General features: G+C 48.6%; 3 protein-coding genes and 1 long non-coding RNA gene across 7 annotated transcripts in view; 3 read left to right on the top strand and 1 right to left on the bottom strand.

Annotated features, from left to right (window-relative positions):
* SLC22A23 (solute carrier family 22 member 23) overlaps positions 1 to 5,282 on the top strand; it is a 95,230-nt gene extending 89,948 nt beyond the window's left edge. For both annotated transcript variants that reach the window (XM_068670962.1, XM_068670963.1), the window contains one exon: positions 1,262 to 5,282. In XM_068670962.1, the coding sequence (XP_068527063.1) occupies positions 1,262 to 1,619 (358 nt within the window). In that variant the 3' untranslated portion in view covers positions 1,620 to 5,282. The remainder of the gene's footprint in view (positions 1 to 1,261) is intronic.
* A 1,735-nt stretch (positions 5,283 to 7,017) lies between these two features.
* Positions 7,018 to 11,437, bottom strand: PSMG4 (proteasome assembly chaperone 4). The gene is made up of 3 exons (XM_068670965.1): positions 11,189 to 11,437; positions 11,031 to 11,106; positions 7,018 to 7,275 (listed from the first exon to the last, which is right to left on the bottom strand). Exons 1-3 carry the CDS (start codon positions 11,372 to 11,374, stop codon positions 7,154 to 7,156), a joined length of 384 nt encoding a protein of 127 aa, XP_068527066.1. The 5' UTR covers positions 11,375 to 11,437; the 3' UTR covers positions 7,018 to 7,153.
* An 833-nt stretch (positions 11,438 to 12,270) lies between these two features.
* LOC137850687 (uncharacterized) lies at positions 12,271 to 17,527 on the top strand. Of its 3 annotated transcripts, none has more exons than XR_011092743.1 (3): positions 12,281 to 12,831; positions 12,922 to 15,725; positions 15,890 to 17,527. It is a non-coding gene; the product is annotated as an uncharacterized lncRNA (long non-coding RNA). The 3 variants fall into 3 exon arrangements; XR_011092744.1 differs by having other exon boundaries at positions 12,282 to 12,831; positions 12,922 to 14,129; positions 14,938 to 17,527; XR_011092742.1 differs by having other exon boundaries at positions 12,271 to 12,831; positions 12,922 to 16,609.
* Positions 17,528 to 20,181: 2,654 nt separating this feature from the next.
* LOC137850684 (tubulin beta-2 chain) lies at positions 20,182 to 22,630 on the top strand. The gene is made up of 4 exons (XM_068670959.1): positions 20,182 to 20,333; positions 20,631 to 20,739; positions 21,034 to 21,144; positions 21,336 to 22,630. Exons 1-4 carry the CDS (start codon positions 20,277 to 20,279, stop codon positions 22,394 to 22,396), a joined length of 1,338 nt encoding a protein of 445 aa, XP_068527060.1. The 5' UTR covers positions 20,182 to 20,276; the 3' UTR covers positions 22,397 to 22,630.
* Positions 22,631 to 23,400: the final 770 nt, after the last annotated feature.

The following is a 23,400-nucleotide window of genomic DNA, read 5'->3' as shown; positions in this document are numbered from 1 at the left end:
TCCAAATTGCCATCGGAAAGCTGGCGAGGATTTAATGAGGGCGTTGGCAATGTTGGGGGGAAATCGCTGTTATCTGCGAGAGGTGCTTTACCGAGTCCAGGACAGCCCCGTGTGCTCAGGGCTTTTGGAGAGGCATCAGAGGAGAAGGGAAGGCACTGCATGCAAGGGGGGCTGCTTGTGTAACCCACTGCCAGGAAAAGAGCACTGGATCCAGCTTGTGCAAGCCTTTCCATTCCTGCGATGGGGTGGGGGAAGAGGTTACTCTCACACTTGTGTTTTTTTCTTTAAGCTTTAATGTGTTTTCACTCTTTTTTGGTGTGCTTGGATGTGTGATGTCAATATACTGGCACGTTACATTTCATGAACAAGCATTTATGCCATAAAGAATATTTTTATAAAGCTCCCTGTTTACAATTTAAGCATTTTACCAGGGTTAACCTTTTTGTTGCCCCTTGATGCGGTATGCAAATACACAAGGAAAGCAAGAGCAAAGTGTGGGACTTGCCTCAGCTCCTACAGTGAGTCAAGGGGAGGTCTCAGAAGTGAGTCTCAAACCCTTGACTTGTTCTCCTATTCTAACCACTAGCTACGTTATCTTTATTTTTTTTTATTTTTTTTTTATTTTTTTTTTATTTTTTTTTTATTTTTTCTGAAAATGGTGTGTGCTGGTACAACATCAGTGGGTTGAGAGGTTCCAGCTTCAACATGTCTTACAGGGAAAATGTTTCAGTGCTCAGTGTTTGGTATAACAGATCAAGGCAGTGGTCTGTGGAGTCTGATCTCCTGGCTCTGCTGGCAGTTGCTGCCAGGTATTTCAGAGGCAGCCAAAATTGACTCCTGCACTTACCGCTTCTTGGTGTGTCTCGTCTAAGCTGGATGCGAAGCAAAATCTGGTTTTCCCTTGCTGAATGTGAGAACACGTGGAAATGGGAATATTTTAGAGGGCTGTCTATGTACTCACACCTTACAGCTTCTCTTCTCCTTATGTGGGTGCAGTTACATGGGTGTGAAGAGATGCTTGGGTGAGCGCAGCTATTTTCCACACACAGGCAGTAATGATCTACAACAGCAAAGCAACAGCAAAAACTCCCTCCTGGGGCAATTGCCCAGCATGAAAGCCGTGAGCAAAGCGGGTTTGCCTCAGAGATTTCGGAGCCCAGGTGCCAAAATCGCTTGCCAAACAGGATAGCCTGGGGTCCCAAGGCATTTTTGGGTGTTCTTCCAGCGCAGGGCCAGGCTCTCATCTCTGTTGTGTTTGCAGGGGAGGCGGGCTGGGGCTGGTGCTGGCCAGTGCGGGCTTTGGCCGCCTGACCGCCCCCATCATGGAGCTGCACAACCAGAAAGGCTACTTCCTCCACCACGTCATCTTCGCCTGCTGTACGCTCATCTGCATCATCTGCATCCTGCTGCTGCCGGAGAGCAAGAACCAGAACCTGCCCGAGAACATCCCGGACGGGGAGCACTACACCCGGCAGCCCCTCCTGCCGCACAAGAAGGGGGAGCAGCCCCTGCTCCTGACAAACTCTGAACTCAAGGACTACTCGGGCCTCCACGACTCGGCAGCTGTGAGCGATGGCATCTCTGAGAACACCACTGCCAACGGGATGAAGCCTATGTAACTGTAACTGGGTTGGATTTTCTCCTTTTTTTTTTCTTTTTTTTTCTTTTTCCCCTTTTGTTTTGTTTTACCTTCTCCTCTTTTCTTTGGTATTTTGTTTGACGCTGTTGTGCAGGAAGAGCAGACCTTTGGGCAAAGGTGTTTTGCACAGGTTTTACAAACCGGTGACGGAGCAGACGCAAACTTGGGAGAATTCAACTCTGCTGCTAAAGCGACTTGGAGGAATTGTCAACTGTTGTGCAGATTGCTCTTGAAAAAATTATGGGGGAAAATAACTCATCTGAGAAAAGACCTGGCTGGAGGTAGCCCTTCAGAACTCTTTTTTTTTTCCTGCCATTAAATACATATATTTATTTTGATTTGTTCTCAAGAAGCACTTTATTTCCTTTTCCTTTCATAGATCACAAAAACGAAGCCATCTTATTATAAGAGGTGCAGCCATTCCAAGAAAGAAACCTTGGGGGGGGAGTTGTTTTTTTTTTGTTTCCTTTTTGTGTTTCTTTAAAGGAAGGAGGTATCACTGCAAAGTTGAATTGACTGATATTTAGACTTGTGCAATGTTGTTCTGCCTGTCTAGAAAGTCCAAGCGCCCAGGTTGCCTGCTGTGTTTGTATACACCAAAAAAAAAAAAAAAGAATCAAAGCAAAACCTGTTGTGACTCAAACTCTGACTGCATTTTAGGCAGATTATGTTTCTTTTTCTAGCCCATATGCATTTAAAAGTTAATTTTCTTTTCCTCATCAAATGCAGTGAAGAAAATCCTACCCAAACAGGCTGATTTTTCAATGAGAGTCAGCCTTATGCGTTTTAAGATTCCATTAATACATTTTAGACTGTTCCTGCTGGTGTTTAATACTAATGTAGATGGTGTAAATGAAATGATTTGACCAATGATGCAAAAATTTTGACGAGAGTGGCTTTAATTAACAGGAGGTCTAGAATCTGTGATTGACAGCTCCAGGAGAAGAGCATAAACCAGCAGGGACAAAAAGTAAAGAGCATTGGCTATGGTCTGTACTTCTTATTTCCGAAGGCAGCACAGCTAGGAGTCCCTCTCCTGGGAAATGAGCATCCTGGCTTTGCCCTGCCTGTTTTTAGAACCAGAGTTTTTGTTATCTATTTAAGCAGACAAAATTTTTAAGTGACTGTCTGAAAGGAATGAATTGATAACCTGTGAGTAATGATTTAAGGTTTGTTGTTGGCCGTCTTGGGTCTTTTAGGGATGGTTTCTGGTTCTGACCCAAGAATAGACGGTGAACTCACCTGTATTGCCCTCCTTCCCCAGCTGCTCTTGTAGGATTTTCTTTCAGTTAAAAAAAAAAAAAAAAGAAAGAAAAAAGTTAAATTGGATTGGTCCCACTCTATAAGAAGCAAAACAAACATCCAATTTGTCGTGTTGTACAGATGGTACTTTGATAACGGCCACTTCTCTCCTCCAGTCCCCAAACCAGCTTTTTGCTTTGGCCATCGGCTTTCGGTTCTCACCGTGTGATGACTGTGAGGATCTTGTTCAATGCAAGGGCTTTGTAAACAGCTTTCTTGCATTGTAGTTAACCTCCCTCCCCTCCCTCCCTCTTTTCCTTTTTCACTCAGGCCATCCATTTGTGATTGCTCAGTAGTGCGGACATTTGAACAAACCGAGCAGCAGGATGTCGATGTTGTATTGCGTGCCCATATGATTGCCACTATGTTTGATGTAAATCTTTCGTTCACAAGCATGGGAAGCGCTCATCTGCACTTTCCTCCTCTGCCTGCCCTGCCCCTTCCTCCTTTGCTGTATATATATATTGTCTACTAACTACTGTACCTAACAATTTCCATCCTCCGTTAGGCTGCCAATGTCCTCTTACAGTCCCCAGTAAATCAGAGAGATGCTCCTGGGCGCGTGCTGAGGTCCGTAGCACGTCTCAGACGGTGCCGAGCACAGGAGGACAGGTAGACCTGCAGAAGCGACAGAGACTGTCGTGGTCGGGATAGCGATGTTGTCCTAAAGCTGCTAATTTTTGTACAGAGGATGTGGACATTTGGGTTCTTCTCGAGCCCGGTAAGAAACACTGGACCAGTTGATGGTAATTTTGCCCAAAGTTACCCTACTGTTTTTTCACCTTTGCTAGGCTTGCTTGTTACACTTCGGTTTTATTGCCCAGCTTGAGAGCGGCCATTTCCCTCTTTCTGTTCTGTGCTGAGACTCCCGTGATCCGTGCTCACCCAAGAAAACAAAAAACAAACAAGGCCTTTCAAGTCCACGCAGTATCCACGTGCCAAATCCGTGAAATACCTTTTGCCTTTGATGTCAGATGCTTGTGGCAAGCCACACACACTGGGGGGAAAAAAAAAGGAGGGTTCACAAGGAAAACGGGCGGAGCAGAACAGGTCTTAACGGAGGAGGAAAAGGTCTCTGTGCGTGTGCACTCAAGCTGCAGCACGGCTCTAGTGGCCCCTTCACAAGCCTACTGAACTGGCTGCTTCCAGCAGGGCTAGCGGTCCCGGTGTGCTGTTGTCCACAGCGCTTTATCGTTTCCTATTCTGGTGTTTGCTCTCCGACGACAGGCGGGCCCAGGGAAGAGAATGGTTGTTTAAACATATCAACGTTTATGTAATAAACACACTAGGTGACAGGAACACTTGGCTTTTTTTTTTTTTTTTTTTTAATAATTTCTTATGAAATTGACTTGATTTGCTGCTTGTTTTTTGGTCTGAAACCAGGTACTGATCTCCTGCAATGTGGGGAGCTCCAACTTCTCGCACCGGTCTGGCCCTCCGCCTCTGTCATGACAATAAAACATAAAATCGGTAGCTTATCATGCTGAAACGTTGAATTAACTGTTTCCTTACGTTGTTTTTATTGTTTGTTTGTACACACACGCACAGCTGAAAAGCTTTGAAGTGTGGGAGAGCTCTCTGAGGAGGGGGCAGGCGCTCTGTGTGGCAGCAGGGCAGAAATTAAATGCCTGGCTGCTCACCGTGCTCTGCGTCGGGATGGTGCTCCGCACACCAGCCAGCCCATCAGCTCCTCCATCGGCTCTCCTCTGTAGCCATCGCTGGGAACTGCTTTCCTCCGACGGCCATTCCTGGCCACCACAGCAGAGGAAGCCCTCAGAGCGGTCCTGTCCCTGTTGGTCTTTTTCTGTGAACCTTCGGTAACCTCTTAAGTCCATCTGTGGATTTTTTTTCTCTCTCTTTTGGTTCAGCATTTAAGGGCTTTCTTCCTTCTTTGTTACTTCAAACAAAAGTGTGAAAGTGACATTATGCTTGATCTGGTTTTCTTTCCTTTTAAGATTTCCGTGATGCTTTTGTTGCCAGACACACTACAAACAGATAACGACAGTGTGGGGAAAGCTGTCGTGCGTTTGGGGGTGTTTTGTGGCAACTCCAAAAGGGTTCCGTCTGATTTACCTTGCAGTTTTGGTGAGCCTGCTTTTTTGTGTGGTTTGTTTGTTTTTGTGTTTGTTTGTTTTTGTTTTGTTTTGTTTTTTTTCATGGACGTATTTTGCTTAACTGTTGCCACTTCCTGGAGCCAAACACTAAAGGTCACCAAATTGGAAGCAGAAGTGCCATTAAACGAACTCTGTGAATGTCAAGTCAAGTTGCGCCTGTAGCTGGCACATAAGACAACGCTATTACGTGTGGGATGATCTCCCCCACTGTAAGTTTTTTTTTTTTTTTTTAAAGAAAAATGACAAACCTCATTTTAAATGTATTGTGTAAAACGTTTTGGGAAAGGAGTAACAGTGTGTAATGTCTAGTGGGTGAGAGTTCCCTCCCCATTTCGGTTTCCGATGAAGTTTTAAAGAATCGTATTACTGTATGTTTTGAACATGAATAGTCTGGTGGTGCTTCCTCATAGCACAAGCTTAAATTGAGTACTGAAAACAGTCTTAAAAGCTAAATGTCTGCATGATGTTACATCTGTTGTACCTACTGAAAAACTTTGTATGTAAATGTACAGAATAAAAAGATGTTGTCCCATCAGTTTGTTTTCCTTGGTCTGTCTCCCTCACCATGATTTTTGGTGAGCCCTCAACAAAGTCCTACGCTCCTCTAAAATAGAACAAACTGATTTTTAATTGGGCTAATTAAATCAACACACTGATTTGCAACTAATTATCCTTTACATTCAGTTACAGAAGAACAGTTGACTCTACTTCCTGGGCTGTATAAATTAGGATCTCCTTCACCAGCTGCTTTTTGCTACTTGCATTGTCAGCTGTGCCTACCATGTAAGAAAGGGCTCAGTGCTCCCATGTCAAATCCGCAATGTTGACGGTAAGTCTACAGCCCTGGATGTTCAAAACCCCTTTGGAGACAGCAAGAGACTGGCTGTAATCTGGGGTTGTGCATCAGCAACCTTCGGCTACAGTTTTTAATTGCGCTAATGGGGCCACAAGAAGGTAAGTGCAGAACATTTTTCTCTAGGGGATTATGACAGTTGTCTACAATGAGGTGGCCCAGCAGCAGCGTTTCTGTTTTTCATCTGTATTGGAAGCTTGGCTGAGTCAGCTTGCAATAAAAAAAACAACTTGATTTGCTTATCAGGTTGCTGTGCTCAGCATTCTTCCAAACTGCTGGGAATAATAGGTGCTACTCGCAGTAGCACAGCACATATTGGTGGTTGCAAATGGTCATTATGCCATTGGCTTTATGGTGGGCTTGAGTTTTGTTATTGGCTGGCTTTTTTTGCATAGCTGGTTTTTAGCTGCTATTTTTGTTGGACAAAGTGGCACAGGGATCTGCCTTTGAAAGGATATCCTACCCAAAAGCCAGTCTAGAGCTGTAGCAACAGGCTGCTTTGTAGTGTTGGTATTGATTGCTCTGATTGTTCTAACAGGTATGTTCAACTTATACACCCCATGTTTTTCTAGCAGCCCAACAGTCTTACCTGCTGCTCCAAAAGTCAAGCTGTGCATTTTTCTTCTATTTAGGCCCTTGCTGTTGTATAGAAAACCCTTTGTGAAAACCTTCCAGTGTTCTCAGTGTCCAAGAGATGGAAGGAAATCCGGTGTTTAGCACTATTACAACCAATGGTAACTAAAATGATACAGCAAGGCAATGATCATTTTATGTTACAGCTATTCAATACACAAACCACATGGTTCCATTTCTAATACTCAGCATTCCTACTAATGGCATTGTTCTCCTCTGAAGCAAAAGACAATGCTCTCTGGTACCCTCATAGGTTTTCATCTGAACAAGTAAAAGCTGCTGTACTGTGTTCAATACTACTGCATGGTGAATCAATTGTACTGCTGGAATTTGGCACTGATTTCCCACTGATTTCACTGCAGGAAGGCCAGACACTGCATGCACTTCTATGATGATGTTATTGCGTGGCAGCATGTTTCTGGCCCATTTAACAGAGTAGTAAGTTTGGAAAAAAAAGAATTCCGGGTTCAGCTGTGTTTAGGTCCAGCTACATTTAATAACAAATGCAAATTCAATCAAAGCAACACAAAGTAAGTATACTAAATGTCAGTGTGAAAAGTGCACTCACTTTTTCTGAAACAAAACCTTAAGTTATTGTACAATGATGCAAAGTCAGAACTTCTCGGGAAACGCCGTCATTTCTTCTTTGATCCTGTTTTCTATGAGTAAGGTGAAATTGCTGTCTGTGTTTTGAAGATTGTAGCTGACAAATATCTGTTTTTTGGTCTTCCTGGCTAAAACACAAAACAGAGTATTCAGGTAAAGTTTGCTCTTATATAAAAGTGATGAAAGTATTCTAAAAGGCCACCATACGGATTTTTATACCATCTCCACTCCTCCCATGATGGACCCAGCCATAAACAAACGGCCGAACAAGCACCCAAGCATTGGCATGTTGGGCAATATAAGCCGTGCATGTCACTGAAGTGAGCAATGTAGGCACGGTGACTATGAGCTAGATTTTGGGCTGATGCAAATGCTCCTAGTCACTGGAAAAACTCCCAGTGACTTTCATGGATTTTGGACAATTCTTAAATTATAGTACAGTTTAAGTGAAACAACAGACTACCTAAATCTCATCATTGAAATTTGGTTTATACGTTAGTAGGTCAGTGCTATGAAAAATAGGGAAAGTCACCAGGAAAGTGATCAGGCCACCATTAAAGTTTTTTTGTTTGTTTTATTATGAACCCCCTAAAAAGGCCCCTGAAAGTGTGCATCACTTTTGTCTGAGCCTCCTGTAACCTTTATTTATATGGTGTCTGTGAACACTCCAGGATGCCGGAGAACATTTTGGACATCACAAAACTAATCAGAATTTCCAGGCTACTGTACTGGTAACTACCTAGAGAGAGGTACTATAAAATCAAGAGCTGTCTTCCATGACAGAACTAATTAACAATGACAAAAACAATGTCCACTGGGGCAGGAAGACTTAATTATCAGAGCGAAATAGGTAACATAAAGAAGCATTTTATGAGTAAAATGGAATCCTTACTCAGATTTTACCATTACAATATATCTGTTTTGGAGCTCTTTTAATACACTGCAAAAAAAAAAAAAAAAAACAACTTTGTGAAGAGTTTCTCACCACAGGAGAGAGGTAAGCACTAGGTTTAAAGTGAGATGGGCAAAATAAGAGACAAAAATGCTGTTTGGGTCACAAGATACTCCTGGCAGGGAATAAACTGGGAGCTGACAGTCTCAAAGAGAAATCAGGCTGTTCTGATGAATATTCAGAAATATCATCTGAATATAAAAATTGGAAATAAAGACACCAGAATGTGTAGTATCTCAGTTCTTTTTAAACTGGAAAGCTAGCTTCAGAAAACCTGTATGTATATTTACAATACATATAATATGTAATTATTACATATAGAGAGTAAGTACAGTTGAACTACTCCTTTGAGGTATTTTAATGGCACAAATCGATTTATTACCATTTTCTGTTCTAACAGGCTACCAGCTTTCCAGTTTAGTACACAGAGGAAACCCCAGTGACCTGCTTCTGAAACTCAAGGACTCGTTTGCCTTTCAAGACTTGGCACTACGAAATGTTAATGTAATGCAACACGTTGCCACGATAGCAAAAAATTAGTGCTTGGCACCAGATTTTGTGGTACAAAGCAGCATGTTTTGTAAGCACTAGTGCTTCATCATTATACCCTAAGTGCCATGTTAATTCTGAACTAATTAATACCATTATTCTCTCTTAACAAGCCTGCAGCATACGCTGCAGTGTCAAAACTCAGCTTCTTGATTATGTTTGCCTAAGATCCGACTCAGTCTTGGAGATGAAGCTTTCTCAGCAGCCCCCTGTCTGAGACACTTGAGTGCCCAGAAGCACTGCAGCAGCACAGACTTGCTCCTGTGAACTGATGGAAGGAGCAAAGACCCACATCCAAGCTTGAGGAGGAAGAGTCAGGCATAAGTTTATAGTTTATAAATTAAGTTTATAGTTTATAAGTTTATATATCCCATTTGTGCTAAGTGGGATACAGCTGTGCCCAGCTCCAAAAGACTCAAAGAAGAGGTTGAGGTGATGTCCACCAAGATCTCACCAACCCCTACAGAGGGAAGATGAGGACGTGACACTAGTCAGCAGTCACGGGCTGGAAGCTCTGTGATTTCAGGACGTGCAGATAAGGGAGGCACAAATGGGGCACTAAATTCATGGGGTTTTGTCTAGAAGTGGATTTCTCTACCCCCCAGGAAATAATTAGGATTTAGGTTTCTCAACTAGGTAAATACACCTCATGCTAGAGCAAGCAGTTAGGGTGGTGGGAAGCAGTCTCTGCCCCTGATACAGACAGAAAGGGGTAAAAAGAGGAACAGGAACACAGTGAGTGTCCCTTCAGCAGTGAGGAAAATAAATAAAAGAGGAAATTTGGGAAGAGATAGAGCCAATACACTAAATACAGCTGTTCTGAATAGGAACCCTACCAGACTACAAAGAAAATAAGGGGAGGATGCGCATACACTGACACACAGAAGCACTGAAACTCCTGCTCCAGGGAAGGAAACCTGGCACTGCAGGAACAAAATGCAGGTGATAGAATGTAACTGGAAAGCACAAGAAATAATAATACTTGCCTCCAGGTGGCATTGTGTGCTACTTAAATCGGTGCCTGCCAAGAGCAGAATGGAAGCAGCACAGAAAAAAATGGTGACAGCATGGAGAGAAGAAAGAAAAAAAAGCTATTGCCTGCCTGAAGGTTACCACATGGCAGGGTGGTTAAAAAGGCTACCTCAGAAACACAGCTATGGGTCAGATTGATTTGGCTGTGAATGGTGATCTCTGTTATTACAGCAGTTGTGGGAGTACTGAGGACTTAATTTCCCGGAGGAAAGCTAAACAGCAGTAAATGCCAAGCCTGGTATTTCTATTCAAGGCAGAACACAGATTTCTTTACCACACACTTTGTGAAACAAAGAAGATACAGAGATGCTTAGTGAGGATCTTGCAGTGGTTTGGGGAAAATAACTGGGGCCTAAGTGACCATGAGCTGACTTGGCCTACATTAAATTGCTGGATGGAAGCCTAAAAACTAAGGTGCATGAATCAGAAAGATTTAATTCTCTTCTCAAAATTAGCAAACGTGAAGAGGAAGCATGTGATTAGTCAAAGTCAGAAGTGTTATCGACTTTACAACCAGAAGTGGAAAAGGCCTATAGGCCTTCCTCAATATAGTACGCCCTAAGCAGGAGAGAATGAGTAACAACAGGATCTATAAAGAATACAAATGGGAGTGACTAGCAAGAAAAACTGCAACTAAGAGGTTAGTGGGCACAGAAATGGGAAATGTGACCCATCCTAGAATACTGAGAGAACTAACAAGACATGGCCATCACAAATTCTAGCTATGAAATCTGAAATGAACCTTTTGCTAGTGACAATAATGCAGGAGCAGGTAGGAACCACCTGCCCAGCTGAGGTGTTAGCTGCACAAATCTCAGAGCATGACCTGCAAGAAACGAGTCTGTACAAGCAGGAGGGCAAAGGGAAAGTGAAATAAAACTGTAACACCTTATCCGATGATAGCAGTGTCTGACTACATTCTTGCTAGCTGAGGTCTTAGGGCTAACGCAATGGCTGCACATGCAGAAATGATGTTGCACAGTGTCCCGTGGAGTTTTTTAAGTGGAAATGATTAAATCTGGCGAGAGACAGCGCTGCCAGCAGCCTGCTACGGTGCCTGCCAGAAGATATCAGGATGAGGCAGGGCACTAGTGCTGTGTTTCGTGTTGAGCAACCCCTTCTGATGTATGTAGGGGTGGCCGAGGAGAAAGTGGTGTAGGCTCATGGAGCCGCCTGAGGACGCAGCCTGCAGTGAAGATCCGGATCAGGAGGAAGACCTACCCTTCTCCTTCAGCTGCAACACGAGAAGCACGCCTCCCCACACCCCAAAAACAACCCCCGAGGAGCCCGGGTGTCCCCGGGCACGATGCTTTTGGGGCTGCCCCAGCCCCTTCGCCCCCCCCCACGTACCCAGGCGCTGCGCCAGGCAGGCGGAGGCGGTGTCCGAGGGGTCCCCGAGCAGCGATGTGGACACGGGCACGCCGTCCTGCGGGCAGAGCACACGGCTGGCGAGGGCTGTCCCCACCGGGGACGGGGATAGGGACGGGGATAGGGACAGAGATGCTCACCCGGGGGCTGCACATGGCCACGGCCAGGCTGGCTAAGGCGGGCGCGGCGCCCACCCAGAGGAAGAGCGAGTCCCGCAGCCGCATGGCGTGGAAGTGCACCCGCTGCTCGCCCAGCCGGCCGCTGAAGTCGTGCAGGACGATGCCGGCCGCCACCGCCTCCTCCTTCCCTTCCTTCCCTTCCTCCATCCGCACGGAGCCCGCAGGCCCTGCCCAGCAGCGCCCGCCCCGCACGGCGCACACGGGGAGGGCGGGCACCGGCTGAGCGCCGCCCTCGGGACGGCCCCGGCTCTGGCTCTGGCTCAGGCCCCGAGTCGCCCAAATTTCCCTTCCTGAACGCTGAGGCCTCGCATCAAAGCACCAGGAATAATAATAAATAAATAAATAAACAAAATATAAATAAATAAAACAAAAACCATCCCCTGTCTTAACCCATCTCCCTGCGCCTCCCACAGACCAAGCCCTCCGCCCCACTCAATCCTTCCCATGCAGTGCTAAGCCCAGCCGGCCTCTCAGCCGCCCTCCACGCACAGGATCAGCCTGCAGCCACCTCCTCTGCCCTACATTTGTCCCCTGCTGCTCGCCCAAGCGGTTACGGCAGGCTCGGGCTATGCCACAGCACGTTTGCTGGTCCCCGGCCTGCCCAAAGGCTTTGTCTCCACGTGGGTTGGCCTCCAAATGGTGGCCGCAGACGCGTTGCTGCTCCAAAAGCGGCCTCCAGCTGTCCCAGCGGCGTGCTGGGGACTGACATTGAGCCCTCAGGAACTGCAGGAAGCAGGCAAACTGGTGACAAAGCTGCCTCGGAAGGGGCTGAGTGCTGTTTGCATGCTCCTGGCAGGCTCCAAGCACTTCCCTTTGTGTCACATTCCTCTTTCTGCAGCCATAGGTTTGCTCTTTCTTCAGAGGTGGGGTACATCAGTTGTCTAAACCAGGGAAATCTATCACAGCTATTGCAAAAAAATAATTAAAAAAAAAAAAAAAAAAAGCATTGGGTATTTCTACCAGGAGCCACACAGGTGTTGGTGGTGAGGTTCCTGTGATTAACCATCTGCAGGTGTTGGAAATTTGCCCCAGGCTACCTTTATCAGGGAAGAGAAAGAAGCAATTTAGGGCACAGTTCAGCTGAGCTGCTTTAAATCTCTCCTGAGGGAAGAGGAGCATCCTCCTCCTATGTGCTTTCTATCAGCTGTAAGAGAGGTTAGGGTGAAAGGCAAGGTTCTCAGGGCTTTGTGGACAAATTTATGTGTGTGGGTAAGTCCTTCTCTAGGTGTTCAGAGCTGGTATCTCAGCTGCATCTGGGCAGAGTTAGCCCTGTAGAGCCCAGTAGAGGATCCAATCTAACAAAGCTCTAGTCCAGAGTATCTCTTCCCACTAGGTAGAGATTTGGGCCTCTTTGTATGCTAAATACATGTTTAAATGATCTCCTGGTTTGAGGTGGGAGTTCATCAGTTTCTTCCCTGGTGTTACTGCATCAAGTAGAGTTTTTTTTTTTCTTACTTCCAAGACTGTCTATAGGCTTGCTCCTCCCTAGGGGGTAGCAGCACCTTTTTGTCACACTCTGATCTTTTTCTTCATCGGGACTCCCTTCAGACATGAGGAGCTCTAGTAGCTCTCATTAGAAGCCTAAGACCTGCAGACCTCTGAAGGTAAGTCCTCGGGCTCTTCCACATGTATGTGGTTCTATGTATCTAACTCTTTTTTTGTGAAATGTAGCTGCTCTCTGTAAATCACACCAGGTCTGCGTTCAAACTCAGAAGAGGAAAAGCATTCATCTGGCAAGACAAATTGAGGGTAAGCGTTTCCATTTGCAGTGCAGTTGTGAAGAGCGAGCAGAGCTGTGCAGAACCAGACCATCAAGTGTGAAATGTATTTCCTAATTAAAGCACTGCAAGGCCATCAGAGCCCCTGCAAAATTAGGGTGGAAAGTGATCCAGCAGCAAAGGAAGCCTTATATGTTTCCTTTAATGCTTTCATCTTTATTCTGCAGCTGTGAAAGCTGAGCTCATTATAGTCAGTCTTATTTGTCAGGTACAAGGATAGAAAGAGCATAAACTGCTGTGAGACACCGGATAGCAAATCAATGATAAAGTGAAGATTCTGCAGCAAAAGTGCTGCATGCATACACGGATACACTTATACTCCTGCTGAGATGAGGTCCAAGCCCCAGGAGTGTGGTTTAAAGGCAAGCACTTCCATGCTCCTTTTTCTTCTCCAAAATTTATGTTGCCCGTGGGAGTTACCAGATCCTAGACCCTGGCTCTGCAGCCTTTCCTCTTGTATAGCTCTAAGCCAGGAGTAAATCTTCCTGTTAACTCACAAGTGAGTAGATGCACGTAATTATGAGCTGGGCTGTCACTGAGAGAAGGAAATGTTTTCTGATTCGGAAGCGCATCCTGCAATTTTGCTTCTGCATAAGGATGAATTTGACGTGTGAGAAAGCAATCGACCGTTAATATTTATTGGTGAAGGCGCTGATGTCTCGGAATGTTCCAGGTTTCTCAATTTGTTGCCCTTCTGCAGAGGAGTAAATGTTTGTTAATTAAAGGCAAAGGAAGCCTCCCAGCTTGGAGCCAGGCTGCTCCAACAGGGGCAGCTCCAGGCCTTGGGGGGCCTACTTGGTGTTGACTTGGAAAATCATTTTGTGTGAACTTCCTTCAGTGACATGGGTGTCTTAAGGGCTTTTCCTCTTCCTATACCATTAGGACACCTGGGTATCTGATTTTTTTTTGGTCATTTTTGGATTATTTTTTCAGTTGGACAGATCCTCTGATGTAGCCGGCCATGTCACTGCACCAATGTTCACGCCAGCCCAATGGAGGTCAACGTAAAGCTAGCACAAGCAGACAAGAAAGGGGGAAGTGCCTCTGCTTATCCTGTTGCAATCTGAACCAACTTTAGGTGGGGCTGCCCCAATCCTGCTTTCCAGGCCTCACATGATATGATGGTGAGTCAGTCTGGGGAGCTACACTGGTCAAAAGCTATTTTCTTGTTAGCCAGATCAGCTCCTTGAGGAACAGGAGCTGAGAGAGGGGAAGCAGCTGCTTTGGCAGCAGCTAAAGGGGGACCTTTGGCTGTAATAAACTGCTCCCAGAATATCTACTCACAGTATTTTCTTCACCTGAGGCCTCAAAATTCTTCTGTCAAGTGCTGGTCAGCCTTATTTTATGGACCCAGAAAGGAGACCAAAAAGGGAATTCAAGGTTAGCATTTGAAATTGTTGCAGAGAACAGAGCAAAGTCACAGTTTACGAGATCTTAAGGGGGAGTGCGCCAAGCTCATATTATGAATCTTATGATCCAAAGCAATATCAAGGCTTGCTCCTCCCTGAAAAGATCATGTCTGGAAAAGCACATGTAAGCAAATGCAAAATTTAGATATACAAGCAACTGCATGCCTGTGATAGCAGCTCTGCTAATGCTATCACAACAGCTATAAAATCCCCCTGGTGCCAGGGTCTTGGGGGCATCTGTTGATGCCTAGATAGGCATTGCCTAAGGAAATCCAGTTCCTGATTGCCAAAAGACTTAAGGTAGCAGCTTTTCTTCTTTTGTGGGGTTGTTAAACTCAGCTGCTGGCATTTCTGATGGGGTGGGCAAGGCCCGGGATGCAGATGGCACAGCAATCCTCTGACCAGCAGCTTGCCATGATCCTCTGTGCGGCGTCCGGGTCCAGAAATCAGATTTCATGCCTGCCTGGCACGGTGGCCTTATGCAAATGCCTTCCACTCGCTGCTTTGCTTCATTCATCTGCAGAGTGGAAGGGTGTGATAATCCCCGACGATCTCCCTGCAGTTGAATGGATGTCTGTATAAAGCAGCTCTTGAGAAGCTTTCTGAGCACGGAGTGAATTTCTGCTGTTATAAAAAGAAAGCGTTTCATTCTGTTGTTATATGAGTCACTGGAGGAACTCGTCGTAGGTCTGTCGGAGTACTCGAGAAGCACGGGTCCGTAGCTGCTGGATGGGAGGCACTAACACAGAGTGACTCATTGCTCCCCTTGGGGACAAGAAGAGGTTTTCGCAGTCAGATGGAAATTGTATTTTATATGCAGATAAAATTCCTCACTGTGGAGAAATCCAAAACAGCTCACAAACACTGACTCCAGCGTGTAAAAGATGTACTGAGCTTTGCAGATGCTGTTACATACCTGTGATGAGGCCAGGAAGGGATTTGGGAGAAAGGGCATGAAAGCCTAATGGAAATGAACTTCTGAAAGGCTAAGAGAAAGGAGGGGAGAGGGCGGGGGGAAGGTGGCATTGGAAAAATGTTTTCTCTTACATAGATAAATTTAGATACGTAGATTTCCCATGACACACAGCACACCTGATGGATCCTGCTATTTTTCTGTCCTTGGGCCATGGAGCAAGACCAAGGCTCAGCATGCAATGTCCTCAGGGGATGCTGTGTCCTCAAATCCAGTCAGGCTGTGAGTTTGCTACAGCCCCCGAGTGCAGGGGCTGACTTCTCCGATCGCATGGAGTTCTTTCCTAGCCTTGGAAATCCCTGACCCAACATGCAGTGCTGGCAGCCCTATAAACAAAGGTTTGTCTGAGATTCAAGCTGCTTTTGGTGATGAATGAAGCCCTTTTACTCAGAAGGCAGTTTGATATTGCCGCAGCCGTGCTTCTGGCCTCTTCCCTGTCTCTCTGGGTACTCTTCCTTTGTTGATGGCAGAATTTCCATGAATCCTCTCTTTTCCTCCTTAGACTGGGCCTTGGGCTTAATAGTCTCCATCAGCTGAGGCCTGCAGGTTTGGCTGGAGATGTCTGCGTGCAGCTTCCCCCTCTCTCAAGCGTGCCAGCAAGTGCCTGCGTCTCTGTCTGGTTCCCCAAACAGTCGCTCTCTTTCATTGCTTCTTACAGTAATGCCATGGCCTTTCAAGTTTTCCATTTTCAAGCAAAACCAGCTGGACAAAATCAGCTTTGGTTAATTTGCTTCCCCCTCCCCGGGTGAGGAGCAGGGCTAGCAGGCCTGGCACTGTCCCCTGGCAGCCCTCGAGTGTTTGCTCAGAGGCGGGCTGTCTGCAGCCAGGCTCCTCTCTCTGTTTTTCCCTCTTGCCCTGTTGAATACAGGGTTTTAACCCAAACAGCAAGCATCCCAAGCAGTAGCTCAGTATTTGTGACTCATATCAGAGGTGTGTCTGATTTCCTAGCAGAAGTATGTCAAACAGCTGCCGCTGGCACCTAGCCAGCCGGTCTGAAGGGAGATTACAGAGCATAACCTTCAGGAAAAATCGTTTTGGTGACTGGTCTCCGATCTCTGGGGTTAAAAATAAAATAAATTAGCGCTACCTCTGTGAAAGCAGGGTGAATCCAAACAAGAGGGGAGTGTTACCTGTTGTTCTGCTGACAGAACAGGTTGAATAACTAAGCTGTCAGAACCCACTATCCCAGGAAAATGTTGCCACAGCTCCTTTACTGTGTTTTCAGTCTAGTAGGATCCCAACAGGCTGAAGATTTGCCTTTAAAAAGTCAGTGTCCCAGCCTTGAACGGCAACTGAAAACATCCTTCCCTGCTGCCTCTTGGAAAGCCTAACAACTCATCTCCCTTCCCACCTGGCTGCTTGTTCAAGAGAGCTGGGATGGTGCATTTCCCCCAGGGCTCAGGACAAATGCATGCACTGAGTGCCGTAAAGCACACGTTTATTTTGTATTTCTCAGGAGGCGAGCAAAAATGGGGTGAGAATGATCCCCAGACCATGTAGTGAACTGTAAATAGGAAAATCGGGGGAGAAAGGACAAAGGAATTCACAGCATTTGGGGATAATACCTTTCCTTAACAGATTTGGGATCTGAGCCAGGCTCTACTGAAATCAATTGAAAAAACACCTGCTGGCTTCTGTGAGCTGAGCATAAGATTTCTAGTAATGAACCTTGCTTATCACTCACCTGGAGCGCTGCAGTTGAGCTGGTGGAGACATGCCCTCGGCCCCAAAATGCCTGCACGTGTACAGCTGGGCAGGGGGACTGTGACAGTGCAAGGGCTGGAAGCGGCATCTTCACCTGCCACCCGCTCCGGTTTGGCAAGGAGGCCTCCAGCTTTAATAAGGCGGGTGATCAAAGCCTTTGTTTAAATCCTGCTGTTGGGAGAAAGGCAACACTGCTCTCCCAAAAAGCATAGCAGAGCCTCGTGTGGCTGCCCCAAATCCTGCTTCTCTCAGCTGCAAATTCCTGCCCCCCTGATTTTCTCCCTCCAGCCTGAGGCAGGAGAGCAACTGATGCTGCAGAGCGAGAAATCTTCCCGAGCAGACATTTTATTTTCCTGTAAACCAGAAATTTAACACACACACACACACACGAGTGATCTGGGACCATTTTTTTTTTTTTCAACCCTCGAAACATTATTTTTTAGCCTTCTGAAAGCTGCATATCAGAGGCACCTGAGAGCAGCCGAAGCAGCTGGCCGATAAGATCTCTCCAAGGCAGTTTGCACAGCCCTGCTTTTTGCAGGGAGAGAGAAAGTGTTAACGGGTTGACAGCACGCTTCCTTGCAGCAAGCAGCGCTGCTCTCCGCAATGCTGCTGCAGGGAGGAGAGAACAGGGTGGTGGCAGAAGACCTTGAAAAATGCTTTGTTCGAGCCCGTCGCAGAGCTGCCTGCTTCGGTACGGTACCAAGCCCTAGCTGGCCAAACAAGCAGCAGATTAAGCAGGAGCCCGAGTCCCGTAGCGATGTGGGGCAGTGTGTTGCTCTTAGATTTTCAAGGGTGAGCGTCCTTGAGGTGGGAAGAAATGTTTAAACAAGAGGGCTGGAAGCAGAAGGGAGTGTTTCCTAGGCATCGTGTGGATTGTGCGTCGGTGTGGCTCCAGATTACGACCTGGTGACTGCAAATGAGGTCCCAGCAGGGCTTTTGCCCTCCGCTGCTGCAATTTGCAGCCAGGTTCTCAAACTATGCAAATGTGCCCAATCTCGGTTCAGACGGCATACAAAAAAACTGCTTAGGACAAAAAAGGACTGAGACCAGATCTCAAGAATAACTCAGGCTGGCGAGTGAATATTTTCTTTCATCCCTCGCTCTTTTGCATTCAGTGAATTTGTTCCACATTGCTGTAGAAACAGCTGCATCAGCACCAGCGCCCAGGCTGAAGCCTAATTAATATTTATGCCCCGAGAGCTGTGCACACAGGGCTGAAATCACCTTGCAGCCATTGGGTAGGGGACCGCAGCATCAGTACAGCATCTTGCCACGTTTGGTGTCCGTGCAACGGGATTTATTAGAGCACGGATCAATTTCTCATCAGCACTCCCGCGCCATCTCAGGAAAAGCTCTGCCCTTCGCCTCCTGCCTGCTCTTTGCTTCTAATTGGCCCATGATTTCCTAATTAGGGGCACCATCTTTCATCCCTCTTTCGCCTTTCTGTGGTTTGTATTCTCGTCTACTGCACCAGGTCTGAGACACTGCTAGGTGCTCGAGTTGTCAGGAGTGGGGACGGGCTTACAGGGAGGGTGACACTGAGCACAGAGCCTTGTCCTGCGCCGTGCCCTTTCCCACCAGCCAGCATGGGTTGGCCCAGATGCCCAGAAATGGCAAATTGTATCCATACAAAATGCTCCCTTGGCATGGGCACAGCCCTGAAATCCTCCTGAATAACCAAAGGAGCTGCCCTACACCCAGGCCCTCCCACACCTGGTCTGTGGTGCAGGACCTGAACCTGCAAGGGTCCAAACTTCTCTTTTTTGTGTGTGTTTAGGCATCAGACCCCTCGAGATAAGAAAATATAGGTGTTTTTGGGGGTCTGGGCATAACTTCAGGCCTTTAAGTCATTCTCATTGTGCTGAGAGGAGCCCCCAGACGAGGATGTGGGCCGTGGGATGTGGACCATGGGAAATCAGCTCGGGGAGGGACAACGTTGTGGCTTTTTTTTTTGTTCCTCTCCTTTCTGCCGTGCCGCCTGCTTCTGCCACCGGGCCGGTTGCCTGGGGAACTGCCGAGGGTGGCATCCAGCCCGGGCCCCCGAGTGCCCCACACGTGGATGCGAGACAAGCGCTGGGAGAAAAGAGCCGGGCAGCGGGGCAGGAGCAGCAGCAGGGCAGCTCCTTTCCCAGAGGGAATCGCCGAGACACCACCACGGTGGCCCTTTGGGTTGTAAATGCTCCCTGTTGTAAGTGCACAAGTGCACCTTGCGCCCATCCGAAGGCGTCTGAGGTTATCTGGGGGGTCTTACCGACGGGTTTGGAAAAGGAAGGACCTGCTTTCCCTCCCGCATCCCCCGGTAACACAAAGTATTTATTGTGGGGATATTTCTTTTGGAAATAACCTCTTTTCTTTTTTTCTCTCTTTTTTTTTTTTTCTCTTTTTTTTTTTCTCTCTCTTTTTTTCCTCTCTCTTTTTTTTCTTTTTTTTCCTCTCTTTTTTTTTTTTTTCCTTTTTTTTCCTCTCTTTTTTTTTTTTTTTCCTTTTTTTCCTCTTTTTTTTTTTTCCCTCTTTTTTCTCTCTCTCTTTTTTTTTTTTTTATTTTCTTTTTTCCCCCTTTTTCACCATCCAGTCTCATCCAGCTCTGTAGCGGGCATACGCTAGGATTCTGCACCACCTCAATAATAAATAAATTAAAAAAAAAATATGAAAACGTGAAAAACAAGAAGTGACTTTATGTCAGGAACAAGCAACCAGGGCGGGTTCCTTTCTTTATAGCGCTAGCCCTCCGCTTTCCGTGCCTGGGCTGGGCTTTTAAAATGGCTCCCTCCGCAGCCTCCAGCTGCCGGGCAGGGGCTCGGCGGTAGAGAAGCGGGGCCAGGCGCTCCCTGACACCGGGGCAGCCCCCACGGAGCCCGGGCTGTGCCGCACCGAGCCCCCGGGCACCGCCCCGAGCCCCCGGCACCTGCCCGGCTCCGCGCCTTTGTCCCCGGGGCGGTGGCGGCCGGGTGGGGGAGGCCCCGCCCCTAGCCCCGCCCTTGGCCCCGCCCCCTGCGCTCCCATTGGCTGCCCGCGATAACCCCCGGCCCTGTAACCCACCCGACGTCACTCCGGGGGGCGGGGCCTCAGCGGGGGCTTTAAAGGCGGGCGCGGGGCGCGGCCGCCGCAGCCCGGGCGGGAGGGAGGCGACGGCGGAGGGAGGGAGGCTGCGGCGGGGCGGCGGTGGCACCGGGACCGGCACCATGCGTGAGATCGTGCACATCCAGGCGGGGCAGTGCGGCAACCAGATCGGCGCCAAGGTACCGCCCGCGCCCCCCGGGGGCTGCCCCCGACGGTGGGGGTGCACCGGGCATCGCCTCCCCCCGTGCCGGTATCGGGAGCCCGGCTGCGGCTCGGTGCTGGGCGGTGCTGCTCGGATCGGATCGGATGGGATCGGATCGGTCCCGGGGGGCTGCGGGGGGTGGTGGTGGATCCCCTGGCGCCGCGTGGCGGGGCGGTGGTCGGGGCTGTGGGGGAGAGAGGGAGCGAGGGGGAGTGGCCGCGGTGACGCCCCCTTTGTGTCTGTGTCCCCCCCTCCCCACCCCCGGTCCCTGCAGTTCTGGGAGGTGATCAGCGACGAGCATGGCATCGACCCCACCGGCAGCTACCACGGGGACAGCGACCTGCAGCTGGAGAGGATCAACGTCTACTACAATGAAGCCACCGGTAACTGGCCCCCGGGGGCTGGGCTCCTGCTTGGGGGCTCGGGGGAATGGGGGTGAGGTGCCCCGGGTGTGCATCCTGCTGTGGGAGCTGTGCCCTGTTCCTACGCGCTGCTGGCGGCTGCCTGGCACAGCCATGGTAGCTGCTTTGTGTGCCCGTCCCTGTCCCCCTCCCTCCTAATGCCCTTTCCATATGGGCGGTGAATCCTGCAGGGGGGTTGGGGGGAGCCCAGCGGTGCCTTCATTGCGCTGGCTGCTGCCTGCCGGGCTGTAACACTGACACCATTCCCTCCCGCAGGTAACAAGTATGTCCCCCGTGCCATCCTGGTGGACCTGGAGCCCGGCACGATGGACTCCGTGCGCTCCGGTCCCTTTGGGCAGATCTTCCGACCAGACAACTTTGTCTTCGGTGAGTAAATGCAGTGCAGCTCTCACAGAGCATGAGCAGTTGGCTCACAAAGGCTCAGTGCAAGTGACTGGGGTGGGGCTGGATCACTGCGACAGGGCTGGGAGCGAGGGATGAGCCCCCCGGGGCAGGAGAAGACAGATCTCAGCTCCTCATGAAGGCACTAATTGTCACCTTGCTTCTGGCACCTGCAGGACAGAGTGGGGCTGGCAACAATTGGGCCAAGGGGCACTACACCGAGGGCGCTGAGCTGGTGGACTCTGTGCTGGACGTGGTGAGGAAGGAGTCGGAGAGCTGCGACTGCCTGCAGGGCTTCCAGCTGACCCACTCGCTGGGCGGCGGCACCGGCTCGGGCATGGGCACCCTGCTGATCAGCAAGATCCGCGAGGAGTACCCCGACCGCATCATGAACACCTTCAGCGTCATGCCCTCCCCCAAGGTGTCGGACACGGTGGTGGAGCCCTACAATGCCACCCTTTCTGTGCACCAGCTGGTGGAGAACACGGACGAGACCTACTGCATCGACAACGAGGCCCTGTACGACATCTGCTTCCGCACCCTGAAGCTGACCACTCCCACGTACGGGGACCTCAACCACCTGGTGTCGGCCACCATGAGCGGCGTGACCACCTGCCTGCGCTTCCCCGGGCAGCTGAACGCCGACCTGCGCAAGCTGGCGGTCAACATGGTGCCTTTCCCCCGGCTGCACTTCTTCATGCCGGGCTTCGCCCCCCTGACCAGCCGCGGCAGCCAGCAGTACCGCGCCCTGACGGTGCCCGAGCTCACCCAGCAGATGTTCGACTCCAAGAACATGATGGCCGCCTGCGACCCCCGCCACGGCCGCTACCTGACGGTGGCGGCCATCTTCCGCGGCCGCATGTCCATGAAGGAGGTGGACGAGCAAATGCTCAACGTGCAGAACAAGAACAGCAGCTACTTCGTGGAGTGGATCCCCAACAACGTCAAGACGGCCGTCTGCGACATCCCGCCGCGCGGCCTCAAGATGTCCGCCACCTTCATAGGCAACAGCACGGCCATCCAGGAGCTCTTCAAGCGGATCTCGGAGCAGTTCACGGCCATGTTCCGCCGCAAGGCTTTCTTGCACTGGTACACCGGCGAGGGCATGGATGAAATGGAGTTCACCGAGGCCGAGAGCAACATGAACGACCTGGTCTCAGAGTACCAGCAATACCAGGACGCCACTGCTGACGAGCAGGGTGAATTTGAAGAGGAGGGAGAAGAGGATGAAGCGTAAAGTGGTAATGGGTAGGAGTAAAGTATAGTCTGATCAGGCAAGTGTTCATTGAGAGGAGAAATCTGTGCAGTTGTGCTGAAGCATGCGTTTCTTTAATTTGGTGCTCTCCACTGTTGCTTCTGTCAGCAGTTTTGTATCCTTGACTGTCCAATGTAACAGTAGTTGCAAAAATACTTCAGAGTCTTCTGTCGAAATGGTTAACTTCTCAAACATAAAGGCTTTTTGTGTTCTAAACTGTGTCCTCTGCCTTATTTCTCTCTAGAAACTCTTGTAGTTTTCTGTGTTTTCTCTTCTTGGTTTAAGCTTTAACCTCAGTGAAAGGTTCAAGTCAATAAAACACGCTTTCTCAGGCCCTTAATTCTGCAGTATAAATACACTGCACTTGCTCAGCTTAAGGGAGTAGCTAATCTATACACACTGTGGGTTCAATCTGAGGCTCTCTCATGTCTAACAGCTAATCTATTGTTGGAGAGAAAGCTGCCTTAACTAACAGAAACGAGGCGCTGCACTTGAGAATCCTGCAACTTCTATTTATGGACATACGTGGTAGTGAGGTCAGCCAGAAGGTATTGAATTCCACATTGCAAACTGTCAAAACTGATCTGACAGGATAGCTGCGGGCTTCCCCGCTGCCATTCAGCAGCACTTCTTACTGAACTGGTCCCAGGGCGTGTAGTATGTGAATAGGGGTGGGCTGCCTGTGGTCTTGCCTGTTCCTTAGCTGTCCTAGTCCCACAACCTTCTCTAGATGAGAATTCATGCCCAGAGCCATGAGTCCAAATTAGCAGTACAATAGTGTCTGAGATGTTGGCTAAGAACCTGAATTTTATTCTGAGGCATTAGATTTCTTCAATCTTTCTCAAAGATGTTTCCCCAAAAAACAGCTCCTAATCTAACCTTTACTCTAAGGGGGGGGATGACCCTTCAGGGCAGTCAATTCCCTTTGGGGGATGAGAGGAGGTGATGGGCAGATTTCTAGGTAACATGACTCAAAGAGCACCCCA

The sequence above is a fragment of the Anas acuta genome, chromosome 2 (assembly GCF_963932015.1).
Source record: "Anas acuta chromosome 2, bAnaAcu1.1, whole genome shotgun sequence".
Classification (NCBI taxonomy): Eukaryota; Metazoa; Chordata; class Aves; order Anseriformes; family Anatidae; genus Anas; species Anas acuta.
This window is presented reverse-complemented; position numbering and strand designations above follow the sequence as displayed.